The sequence below is a fragment of the Lynx rufus genome, unplaced genomic scaffold (genome assembly GCF_022079265.1).
Source record: "Lynx rufus isolate CCGP_SWC_20201006 ecotype Redwood Valley unplaced genomic scaffold, mLynRuf1.p SCAF_5, whole genome shotgun sequence".
NCBI classification, from domain to species: domain Eukaryota; kingdom Metazoa; phylum Chordata; class Mammalia; order Carnivora; family Felidae; genus Lynx; species Lynx rufus.
Window position 1 is genome coordinate 6,532,665 of NW_025814867.1, and position 21,302 is coordinate 6,553,966.

The following is a 21,302-nucleotide window of genomic DNA, read 5'->3' on the forward strand; positions in this document are numbered from 1 at the left end:
CCTCGTGGTATGGTCTGAATGCTGCCATCCTGGCCCCGGCTGGTGCACTCAGGAGGTAGCTCTCGTGTCCAGCTGTGAGTACGTTTGTGTGTGGCCACTGGCACCCTCTGCTGTCCTCCTCTAGGTGGGCACGCGGCGTTACATGGCCCCTGAGGTGCTTGAGGGGGCCATCAACTTCCAGAGAGATGCCTTCCTGCGCATCGACATGTATGCCATGGGGCTGGTGCTGTGGGAGCTTGTGTCCCGCTGCAAGGCCGCGGACGGTGAGTGGGACGGGAGCCCCGGGCATGCAGGGCGTGGGACGGGGAGCAGCGAGTCCTTGGGGTGACCCTGCTGGGCTCTCTCTCGCCCCCCCAGGACCCGTGGACGAGTACATGCTGCCCTTTGAGGAAGAGATCGGCCAGCACCCGTCACTGGAGGAGCTGCAGGAGGTGGTCGTGCACAAGAAGATGCGGCCCGCCATTAAGGATCACTGGCTGAAGCACCCGGTGAGGGGCCTGGGTGGCAGGTGACTCTGCAGGGGCACAGAGAGGGGAGCCCCTCCATATGTGACAGGAACCTGAGGTCGAGGGAGCATGGGATAGAGAGAGAGGATGCCTCACAGGCAGCCGGACAGTCCTCTCCTCCCCTGCCTGGTCAGAGGCCACTCAGTGCCCTGCCTCCCTTCCACGGGAAAGTATCTGGGGAGGTTTCGTGCTGGCCGGGGAGGTGGCTCTGGGTTTGGGCCCAGAGTAAGGGGGCCTGACCGGTCCATCAGGGCGCCCCCATGTGGACCATTTGTGCAGGGGAGCCGACTGGCCCTCGCCCTGACGCGGTGTGGGTTTGAATCCTGGATCGGCCAATCAGTAGCTGGGTGACTTCTGGCAGCTTTCTTTCTTTCTTTGTTATTTATTACTTATTATTATTTATTATTTGTTTATTATGTATTATTATTATTTATTTATTACTTATTACTTATTATTTATCATTTATTTATTTATTGCTTTATTTCTCTGAGCCTTTGCCTCCTTAGGGTAGTAGCAGATTTAACTGGTTACCGTAAATGGCTTGGCAGGATACTTGTCGCGTAAATGCTTAATATGGACTAGCTCTAATTAAGTATTCTCTGTTCTCTGCCTTCATTATTTTCTGGGCACGGGCTGAGCCGTGAGTCTTGGCTCCTCCAGTCTGGGGATACTGTACAAAAGACCCCAGCAATGTAAGCCATTTCCCTCTTGGAAGGATGTTTGCCTTCAGCTCCTTTGAGCCCCTCCCTCTGCTCACCTCAGGGTTAATTTAGAAACAGGATAGCCTCGAGGCCATTGGAGGCTAGCACCCTACCCTACATACCATCAGGGGTCAGGCTGTTGAGGCCAAGTTCAGCTGCAGTGCTGCCTCCTGGAACCGGGGGCTAGAGACGGAGAAAACTGAGACATGGGGAGATGTAGGCTGGGCCAGAGCCCATGCCTTCTGCCTCAGTCTCCCAGGGCAGACATGCTGGGGTGGCCGGTCCAGTTCCCTGATGAGGAGCCCGAGGCCCAGAGAGGTTTTGGGGTGGCCTGGTGCTGGGTGGGCCAGAGTCCCTGGATGTGGGCATTTGCCTTTCCTGGCACCACTCAGTGTGAGCCAGCATAGGGTGTCACGTTACATGCCCCGGACTCTCAGGAGGGGTCCAGGGGTTGTAGGAAGTTGGGCGGGATGAAGCCCTCCTGTGGTCCCCACTGTGACTGAGGCTGCACTGTGGGTCCTTACATGATTTGGGATTCACATGGATTTTGTTTGAATATCACTGCCCTAAGGCAAGCAGCTGTGTCTGTCCCAAGAGGGGCCTGGGTTCCGCCCCCCCCCCCCCACCGTCCCTTCCTATGTTGAGGCTGTGGAGGGAGGCCAGTAGGGTCAGGATGGCGGCTGCTGGGTGGGAAGGCGTCCTGATTCCTGCGGTCTCCCCCGGGCCTCTCCTAGTCGACCTGCTGCTGGGGCTGGGACCAGGGTCTCTGCCTGACCCTCGGTCACATCTCAAGTTTGCCCGTCCCCCATGTTTGTCCTCACTGAGGGGCACCGTCAGTAACAAGGCTGTCCTCTCCCTCTCCCTGCCGACGTGCAGGGCCTGGCCCAGCTCTGTGTAACCATCGAGGAGTGCTGGGACCACGACGCAGAGGCTCGCCTGTCTGCGGGCTGCGTGGAGGAGCGCGTGTCCCTGATCCGGAGGTCGGTCAACGGCACTACCTCGGACTGTCTTGTCTCCCTGGTGACCTCCGTCACCAACGTGGACCTGCCCCCTAAGGAGTCGAGCATCTAAGCCCAGGACACGAGTGGATCTGAAGAGGAAAGGAAAAAAAAGTTGTGTTTTGTTTTGGAAATCCCGTAACACCAACAAACACATAAAATGCAGCTGCTATTTTACCTTGACTTTTTATTATTATTATAATTATTATAATTATTATTATTAATATTATTTTTGGGATTGGATCAGTTTTTACCAGCACATTGCTCTACTGTATCGCAAACAGCGGGCACGTCAGCAGGCGTTGAGGTGCTGAGCTGTGAATGCAGAACCAGCGCCATGCTGAAGAGCCTCAGCCACCTCCTGTCCCTTGGGGTTCATTTTTCCCGCTTTCTCTTTGTCTGTTGTCTCAGAATCTGTGACACAAAGAAACCCATCTCCTGTCTTAGGAAACTTAATGCTGCAAACTCTACCTGGAGGAACCTTTGAAGACTGTTACATAAGAACACACCTTCCTCCGAGGAGGACTCTCCCCCTGCCCTCACCCCCTTCTCCGCTCCCTTTTATTGTTTCTCTCCCTTTTTAGACAGTGAGTTTAAGAAACAGCAGACGCGTCTTTCACGGATTAACGGGTGTTGCCCTGACCGAGGCGGAGCTGGGCTGAGGATGCGGATGGTTTGGACCGGAGTTGGAAGGGGAGGGCAGAGCTGGGGATGGGGTTTGGAGCAGAGCGACACTGGACTCGGGCACACCCGGAGCAACATCCTTTGCTAGGAGGCTGCTTCTCAGGTAACCAGGAATCGAGGGGAAGGACCGTGTGGAGGCCGCGCGCTCACGGCCAGAGCGGGGTCTGGAGAAAGCCTGAGAGCGGTGCGGCTCTGACCCGTTTTCTCCCCCTGCCTCGGGCTGGGGCGCTGGACAAAACATTTTCTCTGCCCTAATTTTAAGGTTAGGTGAGGGTAGAAATCCTCATGCTTCAGTGACTACGTTCTTCTTAAGACGATGCTGTAGATACGTGTAATGGAGGAAGAAGTTAAAACACAGGGCTTCCTCCCGGAACAGTTCAGGGAAATGCCCACGGGGCGCCCCGCACAGCCAGGGCAAGAAGGTTCCCTGGGTGGGGCTGCCACCTGAGAGTCCTGCGGCGCTGGCTCTGCCCTGTGTGGTGACACTGCTGTCCCTTTACGTGGCTCGTGCGCACGGCTTTCTCCAGACCCCTCGAAGAGGTGCATATTCTAAGAACCGTTTCTCTATTATGCCATAACCTTGCTCTAGTCAGTGAATGTTCCTAATGCTGCTGTTTCAACATTTGAATTTTTTTAATTTATGAAACATGCAAATTTTTTTAAAAACGAAACACACGTCCGCATATACACACATGCTTTGCTATGTGGCTTCCGAGGTTTAAATTTTGAAAAGTAAAAAGAATGAAAACTTCACGACCACAGACCACCTCAAACCAGAAATACCTCAGAATTTTCTACTTGTGTAAGTTTTATTATATATTTTATTAGTTGTGTTGTCTTGTAGTAAGTATATTTTAATGTAAGTTGGCTTTTATGACAAGGAAGTTTGAAAGAAATAGAGAAAAAGAAAAAAAGTTTGAGTCTTCTACGGAGTGCTACCATTTTTGTTTGATAACGCCCTCTTGTAAATAATTGTCATCAACTGTCGGTTGGCCGTCTGGGCCGTGTGGGCTTTCGTCACTCTTGTTTGCGAAGGCTTTTCCCTCTGGTTTCTTGAGACTTTTGTTTAAAAACTGGATCTTTTTCATCCTGAGGGTAGGCGAGTTGGTGAGGTTTTGGGGAGAGGTTGACTGGGGTGAGAATGGGAGAGGGGTGCCTCCTCTTGACCGACTTGGAGGTTCACGTCTTTCCCTCGACCCGATTGGTCAGTGTTCAGAATGACAGGTAACCCCACTTTCACTTGGTCAGACCGTGGCCCTTAGACCCGCTTGTGGTAATTTTCCTTGGGCGGCAGTGATAGCGGAGGGGGCGGGCAGCACCGCGGCGACTCGGGGTAGCCTGTGACGGAGCAGCGTGTCCAGAGTGGTGAGTCCTCGCTGCGGCCTGGGGTCGCGGTCTGAGAGCACACGCTCCCCACTCCGCACGCCGTGCGCCTCTGGGGCCTGCCACTGGCCGTGTCCTTTGCTCTGCGTGTTTGGGCACAGGGTGCTGTGGGAGGTGACTTTGTGGCCCTCCCAGAGCTCTGTTTTTGCTTCATGGGCCAGGCTGTGAGCTGGCCAAGGTGGTTACAGGGACAGGTCTTTTGTCGTCGTCGTTGCTGTTGGGTTTTTTTTTTTTTTTTTTTTGGTAAGCTGTGTTGTCTTTTTTTTTTTTTTTCCTTCTTTTTCTTCTTTTCTTTTTCTTTCTTTTTTTTCTTTAAAAACTATTTTGTGCTGTGGTATTTTTCTTCCCTCGGAATAATTTTTAACAGCAAAACCGGCCTTACAGCAGTTGCTTTTCTTTTCCACTTACTTCTTTAAAAAGCTTTAAAATATTTATTGAAAAGTGCCATATCTAATTTCTTTAGCTTTCACTTCAGGCAGTGCGTCTCTACTTTTCCGGCATCTGCTTTTCACCCTCAGAAACCAACAAACCGCTAACGTATGTAGCTGATTCACTCCCTCTAGCCAGTGTGGGACACGAAACCCCTGCCTCTCCATTTGTTTTCAGATTTTGTCTGGGTGAATTTTCTTTCGTGTACCGGCTTGATCCTTGTAAGAACCAGTTTGGGCCTGGCCGTGAAGGGTTGGGCCGTGGCCAGGCGTGGGACCTGCTGGTCAGGACGCAGTACAGACAGGGCAGGCCTTCCTGTTGGCCTACAGGCCTTTTATCTGGGTGGGCCCCCTCTTTGCTGACCCTGGGCTCCGCTGCCGTGGTGGCTTTGGGGTCCTGGCACCAGAGTGAAGTGTCGAGATGGTTCCTGTGTGGTGGTGGGGGGGGGGGGCGTCTCGGGGGACCAGTTCTTCGGGTTTCAGGCTGCCTTTCCCTCGTGCTGCGTCGTAAAACGTACCCATCAGGCAGTATCCCTGACTGCTGCCGATGGCAGAAGAAGAAAAAAGATCTTTTTCCGGGGCACGCCCCTCGGAGCCTGGGTGGGTCTTTTGCCTCAGATAAAGTGTCTGCTGTCATGTATCCTTTGGGGAGCGAACCACTTAGAGCTCTGGTTTGTGTTTATCGGGTTGCAGGGCCTCTGCCTGTGCTCTTTTCCACAAAGGTGTCACGCAATGTCCACTTCTGGGGAGCTCAGAGAACCACTCCCCCTCACCCCCCGAGCTCTTGTGGAGACTGGTGGGAATGGAGTCTGGCATCATTTTCCCTGTCTGTGGGAGAGGCTGCCCCATCTAGGGTGGGAGGGTGGCCAAGTCAGGGGAGAGAAGTGGCCAAAGATCCTTGCTCCTTCCTTTCTGGTGTTCTTCCATCCACACAGGCTCCTGGCTGTAGGCTGCTCTTTGGGGGAGAGTGTATTATTCGAAAGCACACGTGATCACTGGGAAGACATCCTGAGCCAGAGAAATACGGGAATGAGCAAGAGGAGGAGGAAGCAGGGGGTGGGGGGACAGAAGCCACTGCGTCACAGTGTCCTGCAAAGAACTCTTAATGATGGGCCAGGAGAGGCCCTGGACACAGTCCTCAGGTACTGGCATCATCCAGGTTTTCTCCTGGGACCATCGGTCCCTCACAGGAGTCCTTCGAGGGAGCTACTCCGTGAGGGCTGTAGGTGGAGCCTTCTCGGGAGGAAGGGAGGCGGGCTGTCAAGGCAAGTGGTGCGCATCTCCGGCCTTCGTTGTTTAGCATGGCTTTCTTGTCCCGTTGGTTCCGTAGGTGTAGTGCCTGGAGCGATCAGTGCTGCCTGGGGAGGGGATCCCCGCGTGTGCTGGCTGTGTCTGACCCAGAATTCCTCCTGTCTAGACTTGGGCATGTGTGTAGGACAATAGAGGTCTTGTTCAGCTCAGAACATCTTCAGGTGGCTTGAGCCTCCTGCTGATGTATTCTCAGCCCAGTGAAGGATCTGTCCTCTCCAGGCCACTGAGCTAGTTCCCTCCACTGCCCCTAGGGGCCAGGCCATTCTTTTGTCAAGCTTGTCATGTCATGTTTTAGAAAGCAAAGCAGGTGTTCCTGCAGTTCTGCGAGGTTACCTTTCTCTCCAGTTGCCATGTTCTTGCTCCTTGCTATCCCTACACTCTGCACTGAGCGCTTGGGCTGTGTGTGGGGGGTTTCTTTGGTGGGAAGCCCAGCTCTGTGTGTGTGTGTGTGCGCGTGTGTGCGTGTGCGTGCGTGTGTGCATACTTTCTGTGTGTACAGCTCAGAAAGCCTGTCACGTGGTCCCTGTGCTCTGAGCCATGAGGGTAGGGAGGCGGCTGTGCCATCTGGAACAGGAGGACCGTGTGGCCCTCTTGCAAATGGAATTCTGCCTTTCTTAGGATGCAGTGTAAAGTTCTCAGTACATTGGTAATATAAGGATTTGGTGGTTTTAGCAATACAGTAAGCATGTGTTAAGTTATATAAGGTTTTAGAATGGGTACTAGAAGTCGAACAGCCAAGTGTTATTCCTCAGAACTTGGCTCACTAGATGAGTATCTGAATTGGAAACCATTTCCCAGGAGTTAACTTCGTTTGATCCTCAGTCTCAACTATTTCAGTAGCCTGCTGGGTTCTTAATGGCTCATCTTTGGAAAGCTGGCCAGACCCAGTTCACATTTCAAGGGCCTCCTAGACCACATCTTTCCAAGAAGCACAGTCAATTTACTCGTCGACACCCCTACCCCACCCCCCATCCAGGGTGAGCATGGAGAAAGGAAAGAGGGCAAAGTGGTTTTTCTTCTCATTTGGGTGCCATGAATTCCTTGGTTAATGGCTGTTTGTAAAAGCTGAACTAATAAAATAGTAGCTAATCCGTGTTCAGCCTAGTAATGACGAGTTTAAGTGTTTATCAACAGTGATGTTTTAGGTCAAGAAACGGGCCCAGTAATGCAGCTGATGAACTATTTATCTTCTCAGTCTAGATATAATAAATTCAGGGTTATATGCATGGTTGTTTCAGTAAGATTCCTGATAGTTGATTTGTAACCAGCAATCTACCTATGAATGTATCCCAAACCTTTAGAAGGCTTGGAATAGTTTTTTAAGATAACGATTTAGTTTTGTAGCAAAAAGAAACTGAAGTTTAAGATGCACCCCCCCCCCCCCCGCCCCCGCCTGGAAATTAATTCAGTTGACTCAGCTTCCTTTTGAAAACAGTGGGTCCAAGAGACCCATAAACTCAGCAAATAAAATTCCAAATTATCTAGAGGGATATTTTGAATCTTCCTATTTTATACTCATTTTGGGTCCATTGTAAACTTTGGTTTGGACAAGATTTTGAATTTAAAGGATTTACCACTGTTTAAATTTTACCAAGCTTTTACATTTTTGTGACTGTATCTTCCAGGTGTGAATGAAGCAGGACCTTTTGACTGTGGTCCTCCACGTATCCCTGTAGTGCCAAAACCAGTGATACTTTATTTGCTCCTGTGGCAGCTTGCAGAGATAAATACAAGTGGTTTTTCCTCACAAATTAAAGTGCACAGTCTCTAAATGCCAGTGTGTGGTGAAGGGCCCTGTGCTGCCCTTCCTCTCCGGGAGTGTCTGTGGACTGTCTGGGGCCTACGCAATTCTGAGAACCACTGCATGCCAACCACAGGACCCTAGAGGAGCATATGCTTGGGCACATGTGTGTATGCAGTGGATTATCCAGACGTGGGCCCTTCTGGGCATCTGTGGGAAAGTGTTACATTTATTTGCAAAGTTTACATTTTTGAGCTCACAGTTAGGAGAAACATGACCCATTATTAGCTAATGCTTTTTAGGCAGGTGAGGATGGGGTTGTGTTTGGTTTTTTGGTTTTTGTGTGCGTGTTTTTGTTTTTGTTTTTACAGATGGGTGAGTTCTGTTTCGAGTTCTGGGAACTTCTGCTGTTGGTTGGGCATGGGATCATTCTCTGTTTCTCCCAATCACATTTGCATCGGAATGTTGTTAGGTAGCGTTGTAAATAAAAGAATAGGTTATATGATAGAGATATGACACTTGAAATTTTACTTTAAAAGATCTATAGCTCTACATATATATTTAGTTATATCACCTGACAGATTCTTCTGCACAGTGTGGAGATTGTTTTATACCACAGATTATTTTTATAAAGTCTAGTGAGTTTGATGCGAATGGTTTTGTAATCAGAGTAATGAGCTTTACCTTTCAGGATAAATATACACTGGAGTGTGGGTGGTGCGGGGCTTTTACCTAGTGCTTGTATGGACTCTCGTGATACACTGGCAGATGGGAGGCCATCGCTGGGTCTTGTTTGGCTAAAACCCCGCTTGGGGCTGTGTGGGACGGTGATGCTTTGGCTCAGCTCCCTGCAGATTGGGAGGCGAGAGCCTGTGGTATGTTTTACATTTGTGCTTCCTCCTGAGATACCTTCTGAACAAAGGGTTCTGGGATTAGAAATTAGTTTGTGCGTTCCTGCCGTCGGATGTAGTCGTATGAGGGTGTTTTGAGGGACAGAAATTATATGGGAGTGCAGATTGGGGCGGGTTGGGACGAATAAGGTTCAGGCTACAAACATTTGAAATGAGAGTTTGGGGGTTTGAGTAATCCACAACACTGAATTATGCAGGACCAAATTACCCAGTTTTTAAGACAGAATTTCCAGTTTAGTAACTACTCAGAAAAGGAGGGTGTTGTGTGGATGCAGCGATCAAGTTAAGTGGGGAGCTGCCAGGCACATTGTGTCCTCTCTGGTCGGGGCCTCCTGGACGTGAGAGTGCTTGGGGCAGCTCCCTGCTTTCATCAAGCAAGTCACAGCCAGGAGCCCTCCGAGGAAGCCCAGAGCCCCGTACCAGAGGGCACCTTCTAGCTGTCACTTAGCCCTTCTGCTCTTCCTGCAAAGGTCAGCACGACTGCCATGGTTATGGATGGTGGTCTTCATGTTAGCCTTTTTATTTTGGGGTAGAATGCGGGTGGTTATTTGGGTGAGGCTTTTGATGGGGATACAGGGAAGGTGAACAATGAAGCTAATCTTTGTATCGTCACTGCCACTTCTGAGGCTCAGCTGAAGGCCTGCTCCCCAGACCCACGCCGCTGTGCTCAGAAGTACATGGATTGGGACAGTTTTGTCAGGAGCATCCCTAACGTGTCATTTTAAACCAGCTGTGTTTTTTTTCAGTCTGGTTCAGAGTGAAGTTTTACACTCTACCCCTTTTCTACTCGGAATAAGTTTAGTTTCAGCAGGTCCAGTAGCGCTCCAGGAACTAACCCATCGTTCCTTTCCCTGTTCCCCATGAAAGAACGTTTCTCTGTTCTCCAGCCACGCGTCTCGGAATGTAATTCTGTTGTGCCTTTGTTTTTGTCACCTGCCTCCCCCCAAAAGCAACTGCTGTAAGCTTTTTTCTACTTGTCTTTTCTAGCCCGAAACCCCACCTTTTTCCTTTTTCCCAGCTGTAATTTCTGGATGCAGTTCTGTGCTCCAGGTATTGTAAGAACCAGTTACCTCAGACCTCATGTTGAACAGTGTCACCATCTGGGTCCTCTCGGTACTGCAGGCTTGTAACATAACGCACGCAGGAACCCTGCCAAGTATGGGCACTTACTTGTTTTAAAGTTAAACTCTTCCCAAGGACTGAAAGAGGGGCTTCTGGCAAAGCTCTTCACTGCACTGTGGTGGGATGGGTCTAGAGGGTCATCTGAACGGTGCTTCCTGGGTTCCTCTTTGAATTCTGCCATTTTCAGTATTCTTGTGTCTGCATAGGCAAAGTGATTCAATTGGCTGGTCTTGCACACAAATTAGTTCCAAAGATGAGCTCTTTGTAACACATTTCCAGTCATTAAAACTCAAATGTAGAACATTCCTTTAAATGGCAGGATTAAAAAACCCACCATCCACCACTGTGCATTTTGGGAAGATGTCTGTAGCATATGTTGCTGTGAAATTAGGCCTTGCGGGATATGGCTGTTTGTCATTTTGATGTATTTTAAATAAATATATATATATATATTTTTAAAGAGCCTTTTTTACCAGTTCAAAAAGTTTAATTAACCAGCAGTCACCACATCTGAATTTTTGTCTCTGGGGCATAGATGGCAGACCAAGATTAAAAGCGGTAATTCAGCCATACGAGCGTGGGCTGCCTGCCTGGGCTGTCCTGCTGACCGTGGGATGCCAAGGTCAGTGTGTTCCCGGCGGGTTCTGATCAGCCCTCGAAGTGTTTGGTCTCTGCCCTGGTCAGCGGACTGTTGACTTCAGTCCCTGCAAGTGCTTTACTTTAGCCCAAGTGGGGTTTTCTCAGAGCACTGCCACAAGCTAAGTGTACGTTTAGCCAAATAATTTCTCCATAAGGGAAAAATGCGCTCATTCAAACGTTACCAGCGATGACAGAAGTGAGAGTAGGAAAGATTAGACAACATCTGGGTTTTGATTTGGAAAGTGTCCAAGTCCCTGTCGAAGGCTGGCTGAGAGCCAGTGATCATACAGAGATGCTTAGGAGACCCCACCTGGAAGTGTTCAGACCTCCTGTGAGTGGAGGGATTGTTAAAACGCCAGCAGCTTTTTCCCCCCGTTTTTTCCCCTAGAATTCTGTAAAAATGCAAAGAAAATTGAGTGGTACTTAAGAATTGAGGGTGAGGGTTACCGCAGAATAGAAGCATACTTCTAGATTTCAGTTCCATGCCACAAATCCACACAATGCCATTTTTCAACTGTACAAAAGAATCTGCTTATGAATTTGACATGATCTTAACAGTAGCATCAAAGGGCCGAATTTTTCACCTGTTAATATTTTTTCACATTTGTCCTTGAATCTGATAACTTCACAGTACTGTAAATTTAACTTACATTGAGTTTGATGTCAATTCTTGTGAAAAGAGCTTCTGCATGTAACAGACACACAGTTAAAGAACACAGCAGAATACAAGATTTGCAGGACCAGTTTTGGAACCGACAGAAAATGTCACCTCTCATTTGCCATCTTATGTATCAGTTTTACCAGCTACTTCTAAATTTGTACATTATTTGTAAGGAAAAGAAGGAAAATCCTAAGGACTTGTCTAACTTAGTGGAGAATGTGTGTGTTGGGTTTAGGATGGATAGCAAAGTCTTACTGAGCTGTGTTATCTAACTTGTATATAACAATTGTAATTAAAAGTTTGGATTCACCTGTTTCTTGCAGTTTAAAACAATGAATAATTACAAACTCTGGAAATGTGACTAGTATACAACTTAAGGCTGTAGAAGTGAGGAAGCTCTTCAAGTGCTAAAAATAAAGATTTCTAGTTTTTGGCTCAAATTCAGTAAGTACTGTTTGTATACCAGGATATGTGAGATGTAAATGTAATAGGTCACTTTCACCCTTGTAGCTATAAAATAAAAAATTTGTAGAACAGAAATAGCTTGTACTACTGAATTAACAAAAAGTTATACTAAAGTATCATGTTTAAAATACACACACACACACACACACACACACACACACACACACACACACAGTTAAGCTTGTTGCTGTTACCCTGTCTGGATTTGAAAAGTGTGCGGACTTATATATATACACACATATATATATATAACACACACGCATATACACACGTATATATATTATATACATGCACACATCTAAAATGGCCTAAAGCAGACATCCATGTAATTACAGTTGCAAAATGAAGACATTTTGGAAAGAACATTGTATCATAGTTCATTCATTTGCAGTGGATCTTTGTTCCTTTTTACTGTGGTAATTTTAGAAATGAGTGTCAAGTTTGAAATTAGATCTGCTAAGTTGGGGTTTTGCTGCTTGAACTCTGCACTGGGTCCTCAAATAAACCGATGTGAATGTAGTTTTTTCCCCCTGTGTGAAGAAGCAGCCACACCCCAACAGAATAGGAGGAAAAATCTAGAGCTATTTCAAGTTTTATCTTTTTGTATATGAAAATAAAATAATAATAATTAAACTACCCTGTTGTCTCTCTTAATCACGTGGCAGGGGATTGAGGTTTCTTTTCATGGGGATTAGAAATAAATATAATGGTGTTTTCCACTTACAGAGCTGACTCAGAAACACCCCTGTGAGTTCCTGTGTGGTACACGTACAGTTGTTAATGGTTGAGTACGTACGTAGTCTACCATGGTCCTGTGGTACTGGAGCTCGGCACGGGTCTTCATTTCTGCCCTTCAGAAGCTCAGGACCTAGTTGGAGACACTGTGGGCTTCTAAATGGACTGTCCTGGGACTCGGGGTAAGTTCCTGCAGGGTAGGGGTATATTTACCAAATTTCCAACTTTTACCCACTCCCCCTAGTTCTATACTTACTTTGCAGACAACTCTGGGCAATATTTTTGTAAGTGGAGCAGAGAAGCCTAGGATATAAGTGTTATTCCGGATTACTGCGGAATACTGGCTCTGCCATTTCTAAACACAGCTGAGTATCAGGGTCCCTGTAAAATAAAAAAATATAGTTATGGGGCACCACCCCAGATCTGAATCAGTAAGCCAGGTCTCACGTTTTGGAGTTCTTGGCTTCCCTCACTAGATGAAAACATGGTTCCCTGTTAATAAAACAATGATAGTCTCTATTGTCTTGCAAAGAAACCGGGAAAGCCCCAGAAATCACTGCTTTCCTCAGTAACATAGGTTTTTTTAGGCCCGTGACTAATAATTGCTAAGTGGGGAAATGCCAGCTTTGGATCCTCCTTCTGGTAGGGTTAATGCCTTTCTATTCATGCTTTAAAAGGATTAAACAACCTGTTTGGAACTCTTAGCAATTTTCAATGAAGGGACCCTTTATTTTGGGACCAATTGCCCAGCTCTTGGTCCATTCGGCTCTTTCAGATTTAGATAGTTCACCTTTTACTAGTGAATGTCTCTAATGATAAGTGCAGAGAAGGAAGGAAAGGCTGACCTTGTAGAATGAGGACCTTAAAGCTAGAAATACTGGAAGGTTGGACCAGAGAGGTCATCTGGTCACACTTTTCCTTCAGCAAAGGAATTCTTTCACCAGAAGGAACTGGACGCAGAAGGTGATTTCTAAAAACAGGCTTGCTCAAGTGAGCAAGTACAAGAGGGTGCAGGGGCCATTAAGCCTGCCCTTCCAGTCCTTCCCTTAAGTCTCCTAGTTACAGTCCCCTAGTTACAGTTCAAAAACCACTGCTCCAATTCCTTCATTTTAAAGGGGGGCAAACTGGCCCAGAGGGAGATACCCTACCCTAAGTCAGGCAGCCCTTACTTCCAGCTCTTGACCTCTGGGGCCAAGTGAGGGGTTCACTGTTGTTTCCACATACAGGATCTGGATGAGGAACAGTCACCTCCCATTTATCTCTGGTGTCTATCACAGCACACGGCACTTAGGAAGGCCTTGAGCAACAAACACCTCTTGAATGTATGTCGTAGATTCTGGTACAAGTTGCTGAGGTAGCTTTGAAACCTACGGTCAACACCAGTGCTGTCTGGTTGTATTTGTCGGGACTCTTGATTGCAAATGACAGAAGCCATTAAACAAAAAAAGGGGGGGGTGTGGTTACACGAAGGATCCTGGGGCAAAGGGCCAGGCAAGCTTTGGTAAAGGCAAGATGCGACCGGGCTTCAGGCGTCTTGGAAGCTGGGATCACACCACGGCAGCCCTCCGTTTCCTCCTGGGTTGCTTAGCGCAAAACCAGATGCATCTGCTTTGTCCACTTAGCGGGAAACAAGGCTACAGATAGGGCCAGAGTTTCAAATGTCACAGCTCTGCTACCTGGAGAGTCTTGCAGATCCACAATCCCTGGAAACATTCTGGATGACCTAGCTCAGCCAATTAGGGTCAGAGGTAGGGGACTGATGATACGGAACCGCTTTATAATAGGTATTCCTGGGGAGGGGACATGGAATCCGGAAGCTGTCAAAACAACATCTGTACTTCCTTCCTTAGCTGGATGTCGGGAAGGCCTCCTGCTTAAGTCCACGTGGAGTGCTGTCGATTGCACTGCAAAATGTATTTTGAGTGGGAGTGCATAAAACATCTCCTTGCTTACTTTGTCAGCCGTCATTCAGCAGTCTGGATTTTATGTTCTATCAAGACAAAAGAGGACTACGTAAAAATCGCTGATGTTTACAGAGCACTTAGTGACATACCCCAGGTTCTTCTCTAACCTCCACATGGCAATCTTTATTTTATTATTTTTTTTATTTGTATTTATTCTTGAGAGGGAGACAGAGACAGAGCGCGAGCAGGGGAGGAGCAGAGAGAGAGGGAGACACAGAATCCGAGGCAGGCTCCAGGCTCCCAGCCGTCAGCACAGGGCCCGAGGCGGGGCTCGAACTCCTGACAGCAGGATCGTGACCTGAGCCGAAGTCAGACGCTTGCCTGTCTGAGCCACCCGGGCGACCCTCTGCATGGTCATCTTTAATCCTCACCAGAAGCCTATGGTCTAATCACCTTCATCATACTTATTTTATTGTTTATATATACAAATAAATTTCATTTAATATATGGAATTTCTATATATATTTAATAAATATATATTTATTAAATATCACTTAATATATGGAATTTATTGCTATTATTCCCATCTGAGAAAGAGGAACCAGAAGCCCTGAAAGGTGAAGTTAACACACCTGAAGTGGAAAATGGTCGCGCATCCAAACCCCTGCGCTCTGATTCACGGCCCTAAGCCACCACCGAGTACTGTCTCGTCAAGAGGCTCCTTAGGATGTACAAAACTGTTTTGAGAAGTTAGGACTCCTATACTGTGACCTCGCAGCCAGGTGTCACGAAGACATCCAATGCGGCACAGGTTTTGGAATGAGACCGGAGTTGGGATCGCGGCTCTGAAGCCTTCACTGTAACCATGTGCAGGTGGTTTCCTCACCTATTAAGTGGCACTAAAGGTATTTTCTTCTCTGGACTCTCTGTGCACACCACTGCGCCCTCCAGAGGTCATGCCTCCCACCTATCACCCGATCAAAGGGACCAGGGGCGGAGCGGGGATACACCCGGGCCGCCAGTTTTGTCACCAGGGGGCTCCCGAGACTCTCAGCGCGGAGGGTGTGCGCCTGCGCCCTCACCTCTGGCGCCTCCAGAGGGGCTTGTCCCGGGCGACCCCAGGTTGCGCATGCGTGTGTCGCTCCTGCGGTCGCGATTGGCTTTCAGGCGACCGTGCAGGTGTGCGCATGCGCCGCTGTAGAAGGCAGGCCCTTAGAATAAGATGGCCGCGGGAAGTTTTGCTTCCCGCCTCAGGGGCTCCCGGCGCTTTCTGAGTGTCTTCGTGGCCGGAGCTGTGGTGGGCGCCGCGGGAGGCGGGTTCACGGCCCTGCAGGTGCTCCGGAGTCAGGGCGCTGAGGCAGCGTTGGCGGTGAGGGAGCCCGACGGTAAGTCTGTCGGCCTGCTCTTCCTTCCCTGGCCCGGCTTTCGGGCCAGATTCCCACCTCGGGCGTGAATCGTTAATTTTCGACCCGCGGCTCTTCTCCCTTTGCCGTCCCCGAGCCCGGGGGTCCTGGGTTCTCCGCCTTCCCAGTCTTCCCGCCCGGCCTCCCCGCTCCACCTGGACTGTCGCCTGCCTCCTTCGCGTACTTCTCCATCTTCGTTTTCTCATCATCTACCACCGAAGTATTTATCACATGTATGTTTGTTTTAATGTCTGTGGCCTCCATTAGGTCGTTCACTCCGCACACAGTGTTAGCAGATGAGTTAGTTAATTGTCCTCATTTTGTCATCGTTCAAACGAAGAGGACCCGCCTTAACCCTACAAACTGTCACGTTATTTTGTCAGCGGAAAAAATGGGCTCATTCGGAAAGAGCAGAGAATTAACGATTGAGGACAGGCAAGCTATAGCAAAACCATAGGCAAGTCCAACACCCAAAGTGGGGGAGGAACTTCATGGAGGCGACCGAGGAAGTTGGGAGGGTTTGTTTTGAAAAGTCCGTTGGAGAAAAGTGCAGGGTGAGGAGTTTCTCATTGGCCGAGTCGCATGGGTGGTCAGCTTCTTGTAGGAGTTGCCCTGTACATCTTTTCCCTCCCGGGGGCCTGGCGTTGAGGATTCTTCCCGCTTGGCGGTTTTTCCTGTAACTGACACGGAGTGGTGTGGCTTCCCCTTCCAGCCTCCCCTTCCGAGCGTCCAGAGCCCCCTTTAGTGAGGTTTCCCTTTATTAATTTTCACACCTGCTCGCTGTTCTCCAAAGTATGTAAATCCTGGAGCTGCCAGGGCTCCCTTTTATTTAACAGGGAAACTGAGCTCTGCTCATTGTTTATGCTTTCCCTGACCTGCCGATCTAACTGGTTCCTTCTGATATTTGGCAGTTAGCAAGAGAATGGCTCTGGTAGGTTGAAGACCTGGAGGAGGCATCAGGAGAGGATTAGTTTCACCGAGTCCGTGTTAAATGTGTACTTGGTTTCTCCCACTGGGAGGAATGATACCAGTTTTACCACTTTTTTGCAGCAGCGCACATCTCTGCTTCAGTTCCAGAATGTTGAAGACGACTGTCAGCGGATGGCGGTCTTCTAAAATACTTATAAAAGGCGGTGCTTTTGTCCCCACGCTAACTCTTAAAATGTAATGAGGAGGTAGGCTCTTTCCCACTCAGTCGTATCAGTGACCAGTAATGACGTGTTTTTCCTTTGCTGCTTTTGTATACACAGCACTTTGTGGGGCACCTATTTGGACATTTGGTGTGAAAGACCAGTAAGATCAGGTCTTTATTTACGGGGCACCTGGGTGGCTCAGTCTGTTGGGCGTCCGACTTCGGCTCAGGTCATGATCTCGCGGTCCGTGAGTTCGAGCCCCGCGTCGGGCTCTGTGCTGATGGCTCAGAGCCTGGCGCCTGCTTCGGATTCTGTGTCTCCCTCTCTCTCTGCCCCTCCCCTGCTCGTGCTCTGTCTCTCTCTCTCAAAAATAAATAAACATTAAGAAAAACTTTTAATGAGATAGCTGCAGTTTACCTTGATAAAACCACACAACTGATTACTGGCAAAGTCTGCTGTCTCCTCTGCCTCGGAAGTACAGTAAAACCTTGGGTCGCGAGTAACTTGTCCTGCGAATGTTCTGCAAGATGAGCAAACATTTGTAGTAAATTTTAACTTGAGAAACGAGCGATGTCTTGCAATATGAGGAGTAGGTGACGCCGAATGTCACATGATCACAACTGAGCCAGTGGTTCCTGAAATTCACTTTGGTACACAAATGCTTTGGACTATAAGTATGTTTCCAGAATGACTTACAGAATGGGATCTGGTTGATTAGACTTTTGAGCCAGTCCTTGGTAAGTCTCACCCCTCTCCCTTGACTTATAATTTTTTGTTCCTAGTAGGAATCACTAACTGTTTGTTTTTGTCCCCCCACCCCCCTTTTCATCTTTAGGTTGTGCAGAAAAGGCTCTCTTGGAACAATTTGGAGTCCCTTTAACTGGAACAGAGACTAGGCGTTACACTAATCATGCCTTGTCTTATGATCAGTCGAAGCGGGTGCCTAGATGGGTACTTGAACATATATCCAAAAGCAAGATAATGGGTAGGTGGTTAGAAGTAATGGCATTGATGAAAGATGTTTCTAAATTTAGAGCAAGGAAGATTATTGATTCAACCTCTTCCACATTATATCACACTTAGAAAATGATGATGTTTGTAAGACTCACTTAGATAAATGGACCTACCTGGTAGCCAAGGAGCCCCAGACTCTTCCCAGCTTTCTCAGAGGCTGAGAGGATCCATATCCTGACATAGGAGTTGGAAGCTCTGTCTGAAATGTTGCTACAACTAGCACCATTCATTCATTGTCTCCACAAATATTTTTATTTAAAAAAAAAAATTTTTTTTAATGTTTATTTTTGAGACAGAGAGAGACAGAGCATGAACGGGGGAGGGGCAGAGAGAGAGGGAGACACAGAATCGGAAGCAGGCTCCAGGCTCTGGGCCATCAGCCCAGGGCCCGACGCGGGGCTCGAACTCATGGACCGCGAGATCGTGACCTGGCTGAAGTCGGACGTTTAACCGACTGCGCCACCCAGGCGCCCCACCACAAATATTTTTAAAGTGCCTGCCATGTGTCTGGCATTATGCTGAGCCTTGGGACCAGAGCAGATGGTCTCTATGTTCATGGCACATGGTTGACCTATCAAACCACTAAACATGTATGTATAATTGCTTTTAGTAATAACTGTTCCAAAGGACAAGTGATTGAAAGTTAGGTTAGTGTAAGTAAGGAACAGTAAAGAATATGATGAGAGATGATATAGGAGAACCTGATCTTGATTAGCAAGGGTTCTCCCCAGAAAATGGTCTGCAGGGTGGATGACTGTTACCTAGGCAGAGGAGTTGGGTGGGCCATGGGGTGTGGACAAGAGCATTCCAGACACAAAGAAAAGCACAGTTGCATCTTCGAAGGCCCCAATGTGAAGAGTTTTGTTCCTTTAGGGAACTGAAAGAAGGCCAGAGTGGCCAGAACAAGGGAGAATGTGTGAAATGAGACTAGAGAGGTAGGCAGGTGTAGAAGTATGTTTGTGTGTTTTTTAAGTCTTGGTGCACTCCTGTAATTAAGATGATATTTAATGTTAAATTGGTTTCTGTGGAGATTATTCCAGTTTACAGTATCTACCGTTAACTACTTGTCCTATCTTTCTCACCCATAATGAGCATTATTGAGCTTTACCAATTTAATAGCTGACTTTATTTCCATTTATGGGTTACCAGTGAAAATCAGTATTTTGTGAATTATTCTTTGTCAGTTACTGTTACCATTTTCAGTTGAGATGTGATGTTTTGAATTGATTTGTGGGAGTTCTTTTATGTAATAAGGTATTACCTTTTGTCATAGTTGTTTACTCATATTTCATTTGGCTGTTAATTTGCTGTAAGGCCCACACATTATTTCTCCTTTGCTTTACAGTGCATGTTATGTTTACATATATTAAAATGCTGATACTCATATGAGTGCATGCCTGTCTAGAGTGCAACCAAGCAGCACACTAGCAGAAGTCTTGGACTGCTTGCTGCTAGAAGGAAACTGAGGTAGTTGGAAACTTTATGATAGCAGTTGAGAGTTGATTAGAAATTTACATCGAGGGAAACTCATTTGGTTTAGTTAGTCTCAAGCCTAATGAATTTCCTTTAAATACAAGACTTTTCCCAAGATGTAAGGAATTTCAGTTGTACTAATTTTATCCTCCTGTTACCATTTTCAGAGGCATATAAGAAAAGCAAGGCATTTCACGTTGTGAATCCTGTGAGCTGTGTAATTTGAGGAAGCAAAATAATATTTGAGAACAGGAAGCAGGATACCTGTGATTTATTTGATTTTAGCCTAAAGAGTCTTCTGTTTTCAGTAATGACACACCAAATTATTCCCATTAACTCTCTGCTAAAAAATGACAGGAAATGTTAGTAGTAGTATGTAAGAAGTATGTAGGAAAAAGTCACACGCGCGTGCACGCACACACACACACACACACACACACATGCACACACACACACACGAGTCAGCATGATAGTGAATTGCCAAGCCAGTATTTGGGGGAGAGCTAGAATCCAGAGAGGGAAGGGCAATCCTGGTAAACCAAAGCCACATTGCTTCTGATGCCACACCTTTGTAGTAGGGAGAAGGGGACTAAAGGCAAGACCTGGGGCTCACCCAAGGTAGATTGTCTTATAGGAGACCCTCCCACATTAGCCTGGAACCCCAGAGGGCTACACCGTGGGGGGGGAAGGGTGAACCAGAACAAACCTGCCTGCTCACCTTCAGGGACTGTATGGGAGATTGTCTTGGCACTGAGCAGGAAAGGGTCAAAAGGAAAATAATAAACCTGTTCCAGAGAAGTTGAGGCCACACAATGGCTATCTTGCACACTTACAGCCCAAAGCCACGTAACCTGGATGGATTAGGTCCTTAAGTCCTGAACTTGGTTCAGCGTGGTCTTCCTGTGGCGGTGCCTCCAGATACCTGATCGGAGCAGGTTTATATCCATCTCAGGGAAGGCATCTTCATCCTAGGCCTTTGGAAATTCCCACAAATGAATTTTTGAGACAACCAGGCATGCAAAGAAGTGATTCCAGTGGTAATGACACTTAAGAGAAGTTTACTATCAGTTCTTCAGTTATTTTTTTCTTTACGACATGGCTCTAAAAAGGTAGTAGGTAATTTATTGTGAGTCTTGGGATCATTTAAAATTTTTCTGGCTGAATGAAATGACATTAGAGTCAGTAACTTCATTGGTCTCCATTTTATTTTATTGTATTTTATTTATTTATTAAAAAAAATTTTTTTTTAACATTTATTTATTTTTGAGACAGAGAAAGAGCATGAACGGGGGAGGGTCAGAGAGAGAGGGAGACACAGAATCTGAAACAGGCTCCAGGCTCTGAGCTGTCAGCACAGAGCCCGACGCGGGGCTCGAACCCACGGACCGCGAGATCATGACCTGGCTGAAGTCGGACGCTTAACCGACTGAGCCACCCAGGCGCCCCCGTTGGTCTCCATTTTAAACTTGTTTGAATAGCAGCCTGAGTATGTTCCGTTTATCCCCATTATTTTTGTAGTTTAACAAGATCTGGCCTAATGACAGTAGAAAATGTACTGTTAGGATTTGCTGATGTCTGTTGTGGCAAACTATCCTGGCAGTGTTAGAATAGAAATAAATTGAGATTTTTTTCTCTCATGTGGTACTCAGATACTTTGTTTCAGAAATTTCTGGGTTGAACTCATAACCTAAATGTTTGTTTTATCATGGCTTAAGCAGCGACAAGCAAGATATCAGAGACACTTTCACCCTCCCCTAGACTGTGCCTGCCCAGGACAAATTGTTTTGTGTCTATATATATCCATTATTTCAGTACGTGTAAACTTGCCAAATACAGTTGCACAAAATACAATGCGTGAGGGTCTTTTGAAAAGCAAGAGTTTATTTAGTAGGAAGCTTTTTAGATAGTTCAGCTATTTGGTCGTTGTTTTTGCTTAAATACTATCCAGAGGATTTTTCTCCTTTAATTTGAAAGGCTAGAAACAAAAGAATATGAGATAGCTACACTGTACAAAAAGCATTCTTTCCTAGACTAGTCCTTGCTGAATTCAGATGAGGTATCTGAACTATCCCAGGAACTTGAGACATGCA

At 47.2% G+C, this 21,302-nt stretch overlaps 2 protein-coding genes across 4 annotated transcripts in view; both read left to right on the top strand.

The window, feature by feature from the left end:
* Nucleotides 1–2,370, top strand: part of ACVR2B (activin A receptor type 2B) — a 30,382-nt gene extending 28,012 nt beyond the window's left edge. The window contains exons 13-15 of the mRNA XM_047099599.1: nt 125–263; nt 358–488; nt 2,084–2,370. Coding sequence (XP_046955555.1) covers nt 125–263; nt 358–488; nt 2,084–2,278 — 465 coding nt within the window. The 3' untranslated portion in view covers nt 2,279–2,370. The remainder of the gene's footprint in view (nt 1–124; nt 264–357; nt 489–2,083) is intronic.
* Nucleotides 2,371–15,400: 13,030 nt separating this feature from the next.
* The window catches only part of EXOG (exo/endonuclease G), a 43,671-nt gene continuing 37,769 nt past the window's right edge, over nt 15,401–21,302 (top strand). For all 3 annotated transcript variants that reach the window (XM_047099225.1, XM_047099224.1, XM_047099223.1), the window contains exons 1-2: nt 15,401–15,574; nt 17,561–17,710. In XM_047099225.1, the coding sequence (XP_046955181.1) occupies nt 15,412–15,574; nt 17,561–17,710 (313 nt within the window). In that variant the 5' untranslated portion in view covers nt 15,401–15,411. The remainder of the gene's footprint in view (nt 15,575–17,560; nt 17,711–21,302) is intronic.